This window comes from Salvia splendens, chromosome 10 (genome assembly GCF_004379255.2).
Source record: "Salvia splendens isolate huo1 chromosome 10, SspV2, whole genome shotgun sequence".
Classification (NCBI taxonomy): domain Eukaryota; kingdom Viridiplantae; phylum Streptophyta; class Magnoliopsida; order Lamiales; family Lamiaceae; genus Salvia; species Salvia splendens.
Genome location: NC_056041.1, coordinates 21,739,865 through 21,749,736, shown reverse-complemented (window position 1 = coordinate 21,749,736; position 9,872 = coordinate 21,739,865). Strand labels below are relative to the sequence as shown.

The 9,872-nt window shown below is 39.9% G+C and overlaps 1 protein-coding gene across 1 annotated transcript; it reads left to right on the top strand.

Annotated features, from left to right (window-relative positions):
• The first annotated feature begins 3,685 nt into the window (after positions 1 to 3,685).
• On the top strand, positions 3,686 to 7,428 carry LOC121752533 (calmodulin binding protein PICBP-like). The gene is made up of 3 exons (XM_042147659.1): positions 3,686 to 3,851; positions 3,942 to 4,088; positions 4,245 to 7,428. Exons 2-3 carry the CDS (start codon positions 4,014 to 4,016, stop codon positions 7,134 to 7,136), a joined length of 2,967 nt encoding a protein of 988 aa, XP_042003593.1. The 5' UTR covers positions 3,686 to 3,851; positions 3,942 to 4,013; the 3' UTR covers positions 7,137 to 7,428.
• The last annotated feature ends 2,444 nt before the right edge of the window (positions 7,429 to 9,872 follow it).

Below are 9,872 nucleotides of genomic sequence, written 5' to 3'. Positions count from 1 at the left end.
AATATAGGTCTCACTTGTATTTATTAGTTTAAATAAAATGTAAGTAAAATGAGTTAGTGGAAGATGAGACTCTATTACCATTTATGGTAAAAAAAGAATCGGGACTCATATTCACGGATGAAATAAAATGAAAAAATGGGACTCCTATTCGCGGATAGAGTGAGTATGACGCACTACACCTAAAATTAAATAAGAGCTATAAAATTAAAGTTAAAACATATATATCCAACAAAAATAAGTTAAGTTTAATATGCGAGCACTTGGTCCAATAATAATAATGTTTAATCGAATTATATTATTCATTCAAAAAATAATTATATTATGTTATAATAATATAATAAAAGTAAATATCTAAAAGTAATTATTATCATAACTAAATTTATATACATCAAAATAAATAGGCAAACTTTAATTGGATTACTGCTATTAGTTGTTGATTTACTCATTTATTGGTCGAAATTGCTAAAATTGATTAGGGATTTTGGTTGAGATTGTGTTCATTGATGGATCCGCGAATTTCTGATGTTAGTAAATGCTGGTAGAGAATGAAGATTACGACACAAAGAATTTACGTGGTTCGATTTACTGAAGTAAATCTACGTCCACGGGAAGAAGGGAGGGCAAGATTGTATTGCTTGATCTGGGATTACAGCTTACAACACAGACTTGCTATATGGTATTTTATCTCTAGAGAGCTTAACCCTTTTCTATCTGATCTAAGTTCTATTTATACATTGAACTAAGGTCGTGGTTTGCAGCCCCACTAACAAGATCGTGGGTGAGCAATAACTGCTCAATAACTGCTTCGTACCACTAAATAGATCGTGGGTATAGCGGAGGTCGTGGAGGCCTTTCATGAGTCCACTAACTCCTAGTTCGGTCGAATGCTGAGACCGAACTGCTGGACTTTACCGATCAGCTCTTGCCGATCTGAGAGGAGAGCTTGACTGGTCGGCTTTTACCGAGCTGTAGGCTGAGTCCGAACTCTTTGGTCGTGCCGAACTCTTTGGTGCCGAACAGATACTCTTTCTTGGGCTCTGGGCTGATGGGCCGTCACTGTTATTGGGCTTGCCATTAGGGTTTAGTTCGTACCCCATCACTACCCCCCCCGAAAAGCGAAGTGAATCACTTCGGCGAGGTGAGTCACTTCGGCATTCTGGATAATGGTAAGGGGGAGGCTGACGTCAGGGGACGTGCCTTGCGCGTGCCTGCATTAAATGCGACAGTAAAATCCGGCCGTTGAATCCTGAAAAGGTGGGATTCGAAACAGCGCAACGATCTCGAAATCTTTCCCGAATCTGATAAATATGCTCTTTCTTCCTCATTTGAACACCTTTGCTGTTGCGTCTTCTATACTCTCTCTTTCTCGAGAAATTTTCTTCCGCTTTCAAGAGCTTCTTCAGACTTTCTTCACCTTCAAAAAGTAAGAAAAATGTCTTCTTCTTCTTCTTCGGAGTCGGGTAGCGGTAGGAGAGGCGGTAAGGGGTCTTCTGGCCGGAAAGAGTCCGGGGAGAAGACCGTAGAGTATTTCCATAGTATTTTGAGTAAGGATACTGTGGTATCCCTACCCGAAAAATACTTTTTTCCTGGGGGGAGGGCGGTGGTACCTGACGGTGATCATAGGGCTGACTCCCCGCCGGAGGGTTACGCCACCGTGTACGAGGCCTGCTTAGAATGCGGGCTTCGTTTCCCCCTCCCTTCTGCCTTTATAGATTTACTAGATTTTTTTCAGCTTCCTTTAGGCCAGGTGACTCCGAACTCTTGGAGGCACTTGTCGGCCTTCGCTGCCGAACTCCGTAGGTTAGGAAGGGATTTGTCTTTGAAGGCGATCCTTAAATTCTTTCAATTTAAGAGGAAGGGGTCTTGGTTTTACTTGATCCCTGTACAGCCCTTTAGGGCCTTTTGTAAAACGAAGTGGCCGAAGTGGCAAAACCGCTTCTTCTATTATGATAGGACCGCGGCTCCTAGTTTTCCTTGGAGATGGCCGAAGTCCGTTATCCGTCATCCTCGGCCTGAACCGTTGGACGAGCTCGATGGCGAGCTCAACAAGATTCCCATAGTTAGGAAACAATACACGGAGTCTGAGCTCGTCAAGGGCGACGTCGTGTTCGACATCTCGTCTTCGGACGAAGAGGCCGAGGGTGAGGATTTCTCTTTATCTTTATGCTCTACTGCTTTAACGAAGAAAATCTGACTTTGCTTTCTTGCTTTTTGGCAGTGTACATGCTGAATAAGGCTATCCGAAAGTCCTCCGAGCTTGTGGAGCCGGAGAGGCAGAGAGCCCCTCGCTCGGCATCTGAAGCCGAGGAGAATCCGAAGAGGCAAAAAACCTCTTCTTCGGATCCGAAAGTGCCGGAGTCGTGTTCGGCTAAAGGGAAGGGGAAATTTCATGAGTCCCCAAGAGTGCCGGGGAAAGACCTGGTCATCTCCGAGGTGGTTGCAGACATCCCGGAACACGTGGTTCGATTTACTGAAGTAAATCTACGTCCACGGGAAGAAGGGAGGGCAAGATTGTATTGCTTGATCTGGGATTACAGCTTACAACACAGACTTGCTATATGGTATTTTATCTCTAGAGAGCTTAACCCTTTTCTATCTGATCTAAGTTCTATTTATACATTGAACTAAGGTCGTGGTTTGCAGCCCCACTAACAAGATCGTGGGTGAGCAATAACTGCTCAATAACTGCTTCGTACCACTAAATAGATCGTGGGTATAGCGGAGGTCGTGGAGGCCTTTCATGAGTCCACTAACTCCTAGTTCGGTCGAATGCTGAGACCGAACTGCTGGACTTTACCGATCAGCTCTTGCCGATCTGAGAGGAGAGCTTGACTGGTCGGCTTTTACCGAGCTGTAGGCTGAGTCCGAACTCTTTGGTCGTGCCGAACTCTTTGGTGCCGAACAGATACTCTTTCTTGGGCTCTGGGCTGATGGGCCGTCACTGTTATTGGGCTTGCCATTAGGGTTTAGTTCGTACCCCATCATTCATCACTTTATTTCCATTTGGAAAGAAAAACAAGTGAAAAATGCAAGAAAAGGAAAAAGAAAGAAAAAAGTGCAAATTGAAGAAAACTAAAATCCCAATGAAACTACCCAATTGATTATTTAATATCATTTCATGTCATGTATGGTCTAAATGACACATGTAGTGCTGAGTTAATGGACAGTTTTAACTCCTAGATAAAATGTAAAAAATGACAAAAAAAAAATGCAATTTTCATCTCACCTAAATATATTTACACAAACTAAATATGCTAAAAATCATGAGAGAAACAAGTTACTAGTACTATGTAGGTAAATGCAACAACTTAGATAACGTAAATTAATTAAATGCTGAAATGTTAATAAGTCAACTAAAAGATAAAGGCTAAGTCAATAGTCAACATATCAAATATTCAAGTCAAAACGCAAATAGCACAGGCAGTAAAAGAGAACACTATATCAATTTATTATTTAAAGAGCCATTTTAACTCGATAATTATTATAAGAAATTATTTAATTTTATAAATTAAAGTGAAAGAAAGAAAATAAGTGAAACGTAGAACCCATTTTTATAATTACAAACTAAAAAATTAACGGAATGTATAAAGTGAAAAATTCTATAAATCGTGAACAATCCGATACGACAAGATGGCTCGTTAAATAGGGGATAGATGGACTAAACTAAAAAACTAGTTTAAAAAAACAAGATCCAAACTTAGAATCGTTCATTATTATATTCGCAGTCATCGTCTGCTGCCTTTTCTTGTTGAAATCAACTTCTTCTTCTGTGTAACAAACCATTTCCCCCCAAATCAATAAATTTTCATAGCTGAGTGAGTGTTCACACCTGCAACTTTCTCTTGAATTCGGTAAGAATTCTGTTTTGGTTTTCATCCGTGTGAAGATGATTTAAGTGATTGTTTTGATGGCAATTGGTTTCTGATGGACTTTGATTGCAGTTGAGTTAGTGTACCCAGCTACAAAGTGTTGAAATCCAAATTTGATCGGAGTTTTGCAGCAGATAGATTTCGATGGATTCCGTTGATTCATCGCCAAATTTTATGAAGGCCAGAAGCAGATTTGATCCAAACAAAGAAAATTCTCCGGTTAGTTTTAATTTAATTCTTTAAATCTTTACCTTTTCCCCCCTGTATGTGTGCGAGAAATGAATAAAGGCGCATTCTAAGTTTGGGAATGTTATTGATAGCAAATTCTGTGTGCTGAAATGTTTATCTAAGTTTGGAAATTTGTGTGATGAGCAGGGGAGAAGTGAATCTGATGAAATCATGTCTGTTAGTTCTTCCAATTGTGGATCTTCAGTTACCCAACCTAATTCTCAAAACCTTTCCAATAATGGAATCAGGAACAGAACCACCACCAACAACAAAATCCCCAAAAACTTTGCAACTGTTAGATCATTTAGGAGAAGGCCAAAGCCAAGACTCATCCAATCTCCTCTCCTATTGTCTGATGATGAAGCGTCGCCTCATTATCTCAAGGCAACGACCTCTTCACAGGGAAAGAAATCGCGCTCGTCTGAATCTACGCTCGATGGGAGCGATAGTAAGAGCACTTCACATTCCTCATTCCTTTCAAGAAAATCCAGCTTTAGAAATGTGAGGGTTTTGATCAAGAGGGCTAGTTTCAAGCCCAAGAGGTCTTTGTTGAGAGATGTTGGTGTTGATAGAGCTACGTATTCTTCCACTCTCAAGGATTCCAAGTTTCCTGCCCCCGCGGAGTTTCAACTTCATCACGGTAGGGAAGAAGAATCTGAAAAGGTTTGTAGGTACCATCATTGCTCATTGCATGGGGGTTGCCACACGAGTGGTGAACCGGCCCCTCCGTTGAAGCGTTTCTTGTACAAAAGGAAGCAGTCGTTGAGGAAGCAGAGGAGCATGGTGCCTAAGTCTGAGACCACGCGTGGAGTGAAGCTCCCTGGTGATAGAAAGAAGAATCTCCATAAAAGAGTAATAGCTCGTGAAGTAGAGCCTTTGGATCAAGAGAGATTCAGCGAGAGCATAGCTGTTTCTGGTGTTGTAAATGGAAACAATCCTAATGAGGAAACTGAGCTATTTGGGAATGGATATAGCGATGTTCAAGAGGCGTATCTGGTTGAACTCGCCTTTGGTGAGATGTCGTTCCCTGAGAGAAGCTACCAGGATAGTCTGGACATAGGAAGGAAGTATTCTTCGGAGGGGCAAGGTCTTGGAGGGGCATCTTTGAGGTGCTCGTGTCACAACAGAGAGGAATTCATGGCCACTCCTAAAAGACTCGAGGCTACTGCAACGAGCATTGAATGGGAAAACGACAAAGACGCATCTGCTGTAGTTCTAGGCACCTCCATTGATAATGTTGCAGTAAGCTGCAAAGATGGTCCAGATACTCCAGTCGTATCCGATGAAAAAACCAAGAAGAGAAATGCGTTCGTATCAGCTTCTTCGGGTAGCAATTCTTCTGAGGAAGATGCAGAGTTTACTACTGAATCTTCACCAGCTAAAGAAAACCAGATAGCTGATGATGCTGCACATGCTGGAGATTCTGAGATGACTACCCCTACTCACAACAAGGGTGGGCTTCACTTCAGCAAGCCGAGGCATATGAGCATGTGGAATCTGATACACCAACATATGTCATCAAATGTCTCTGTTGAATCCACAGATAAGGATAGTGCGGATGTAGGGGGAGAAGCGAGTGACTCGGAGGCTCAAGAGGTTGAAATCCGGAAGATGTTTGCTGTCAAGCTTGTACGAGAAGCAATTGAGAAGATTCTCCTTCCGGAGGTTCAAGACCAAGCATCTGATGATCAGTCGGTCACGAGTGAAACCACTCCACGACCGGAGCTCGTGGAGAAAGATAAAATTAGAGAATTTATCCAAGAAAATTATATGGAATCTGCAAATGGAAATGTGTCATCGGATCTGAAAGAGGAGACCGCGGTGGCTGGTGATGTTGAAGTTGTGAGAAAATCTGAGAAGAAAGCTCCAAAGCATTGGAGCAATCTCAAGAAGTGGATACTGCTTCAGAAATTCATCAGAGAGCTGGAGAAAGTGAGGAGATTCAACCCCAAGAAGCCACGGCATCTGCCATTGATTCCGGATCCTGAGGCAGAGAAGGTCAGCCTCCGACCTCAGATGGTGGAGGAGAGGAAGAGCGCTGAGGAGTGGATGCTTGACCACGCACTTCGCCAGGCAGTGAGCCAGCTTGCCCCAACTCAGAAGAAAAAAGTGGCATTGCTTGTAAAAGCATTTGAGACTGTGGTTCCGCCTCAAGAAGAAGACTCTCAGGCTCAATGTCGTATCCCGAGGCTCAGAAGTGTCTCAATGTTCGACTCTGCAATTACCGGTCTGAGAAGAGCCGGTCTCTCTGGCGGTGATCTCTTGTCAAGTGATGAGAATGAGAAGCTCGAAGATCTTGTCCACGAAGAAAATGACGAGAATATTTTAAAATCACAGAGCTTGAACCTTGATGGCGATGATGGTGATAGAATGCCGGTGCAGGTGATGTCAGACAAGACAAAGACAAAGACAGAGGCCGTGCAAGGCCCTCAACAGGATGCAATATCTGATAGGAAAAAGCATATCCAAATGTGGCATATGATATATCAGCATGTGGTAGCAGACATTGCTGAAAAAGTTGGAGGCCATCTTCTCGATGGAGGCGAGGACGAACAAGAAGAGGACCACGCTACACCAAGCAATCTGAGAGGAGGCCTAACCAAATCTGATGCTCTCAAACTCGTGAAACAAGCAGTTGATGAGATCCTCATCCCAGAGGCACAAGATGAGGCCTCCAACACTCGATCAGTCTCGAGTGACTCTGTTGAAGATGAGGATTTGGGAGTAGAATCAAAGGCCGAGGTACCAAAATCAAGAAACTGGCGCAAGCTGAAGAAGCTCCTACTCTTGAAGAGATCCATCAAAGCACTGAGAGGTTTCAGACCACGGGCTCATCAAGCGCTGCCTCAGACAGGTGACCCCGGGCCAGAGAAGGTGGACTTGAGGCAGCAGATGATGGACGAGAGGAAGAAGGCGGAGCAGTGGATGCTGGACTACGCGGTCCAGCATATTGTAATGACACTGACTCCGGCTCGGAAGAGACGGGTGGCTATGCTTGTCGAAGCGTTTGAAGCAGTTGTTCCATTGCCAGAGGCATGAATATGAAAGTGAATGAATGAATGGTTGTTTGCTTGTGGAAGGCCTAACATGGTGATGTTTTGAGTTGGTTGCTATATGTTGTGAGTCACCCCATAATTTTGCTAGAGATTGGAGTTGTAGAGGTCTTTCCTTGTTTTCATTCTTTGTGGTGTTGATTATATTGTTGGGATCAATTAAGGCTGGTGTTTGTAAATCTTTGTGCTTGTATTTGTATATGTATCAGGTTTGATATATGCTGAATCTTTGGTTTGATGTAAATTCTTATAATCTAGTTTGGTTTTTTGTTCCTAAATTACTTTTTTCTACTTTTGTTATAGAAATAACTTTTTTTTGTGTGTATGTTTCTATTCTTTTCATTTAACATTATTCTAAAGTGAATGCTTAGAGCAACTCCAATGCCCGGATGTCCCATTCGGACATCCACTAGGACTTCCTAAAAACACCTCCTGCCACGTCACTAGGACTTCCCATCCCACTGCTACGTCACTAGGACTTCCCCTGCACAATCCGCCCTTCCTCCCTTCCCACTAGGACTTCCCGCAATAAAAAAAATCACAAATTCACAAATAAAGCAATTTACGTTTACGGAAATAAAATTTCAACACGAATACGAACGGGAAAAATTTACGTATATATAGAGTTTAAAAAAAAAAAATTAAATACAGGACGTCCACCCTCCCGTCGCCCGCACGTCCGAGGACATCTGACGTCCTTACGGGACGTCCGTATCTGACTTACCACGCCACAATGGCAGGCGTCCCGGTCGCCCGTCGCGGATGTCCGATCGGACGTCCGCCATTGGAGATGCTCTTACTCCAAATAAAATTGTTATTCTAATTCAGTCATTGAATGGTAGTAAAGCAAGGAAAAAGTGGATTTTAAAAATATAAGCATGTAGAAGAGAATCTCACACCCACTCCGTCCCTAAAAAATATGAACTGTTTTTTTTAGTCCGTCCCTGAAAAATATGAACTTTCTAATTTTGGAAACATTGAGACTTATTCTCCACTAATAATACATTTAATTTTTTTTTTCTATTTCTCTATTTCTTTTCTAATTATACATTAAGATTCGTGTCGAACCAAATATTCATACATTTCAAGCATGCCGAGGTGGACTCTATAAGTTTTGCCGGAAGTCCTTAGAAAGTCGAGCATGGGCCCGTGTTCAACTTGAGCGGGCTTTGGATGGAACAAAAAAATTTCTAGATTCAATCTAGAATTAATTATTGATCTAGACAAGAATGGATTATTGAATAGAACGCAACACAGATCAAGCCACTCAATACAATTAACAATTTTATTGAGATCTAATATGATTTTTTCACAGTATTTTATAAATGACTTACCTAACATATGTTCCACCTTTATAACTAGATCTATATTTTGAGTCTATATCAAAAAAACATTATTATCATAACTGTTGAGATATAATTAGCTATATTTGTTGTTGAAAGAACATATTCCATTCATCCATAAAAAATAATTTCATTCATGGACAACACAAATTTTAATGAGAAATTGATAAAGTAAAATAAAAAAAAGGCAAAAATTAGGTAAAGCATAAGAGATAGGGAAAAAGATTGTTAAAGGATGAGAGAAAGGAAAAAAAGTGAGTAAAGTATGTAAAAGTAACTTTCTATTTAAAAAAAAATGAAGCTATTTTCTGTCTAACATTCTAAAATAACAATGAGACTAGAGCATACTAAAAAAGAAAAAGAAAGAACGTATATATGATTTTTTTTTGATATATTAAAATGCAACGTAGTTAACTATTAGGGAATCCAAACTTTTTTCATGGACATATTTTATATACTTTTTTCTCAATTTGACAATGGCATCAACTTCTTTATTCATCAATTTGGCCAAGTCTGGTATATTTTATACTATTTCATATGGCTTATTCATTATTTCACTAGTATAATTTGTGGACAAGATTCACCAATCGATATAGTCCTTTATTTCGGCATATTTTCTTTTATGATAAGTTTTCAGTCTATTAAATATGCTCCATTGGAATATTAACTAATCAATACAAGTGTCACCATAATTGCACTTTATATTAGTTTCTTTGTTTTAAAATCCACATTGCATTTCGCATTCTAGTTTTTAGATGGTTTCCACACTTAGATTATGCATATTTTTAATACAAATTGCCAAAATAATTATGAATTTTAGATAAATTTTAGCTCGTTTCTCAATTTTGAAAATCAAACAGTAAAAATTACTATCAAATTTAACATCTCCCTTAATTTTTTCCACAAATATAGTTAAACTCTATCCAAAAATTCAACGATGAAATCACCATACGTAAAATTATCATTTTATCCAACACACTTGGCAAATAATTCAATTGCATCTTTGAAACATAGATGTGACAAATCAACATATTACAAATAACAAATATGAACATTTTGTCATGAAAAAATTGATAAATTCATAGTAGTTTTTATGTCTGATTTTCAAATCTGTTGGGTACGGACCAAAATTTGACCATAATTCTTGTTTTTTTTAACAATTTACTGTATATTCTAATCAATGATTTATGCGTTGATCTTGGAGTTGAAAATAAACCAACATCTTGAAATAGAAGATTCCGAATTTGACCATAATTCTTGTTTTTTAATCAATGATTTAGGGGTTGAACTTGGATTGGAAAATAAACCATCATCTTGAAATAGAAGATTCCATATAATTGCGCATACAAAAGGTTCAATTTTTAAATACGCAATAAATT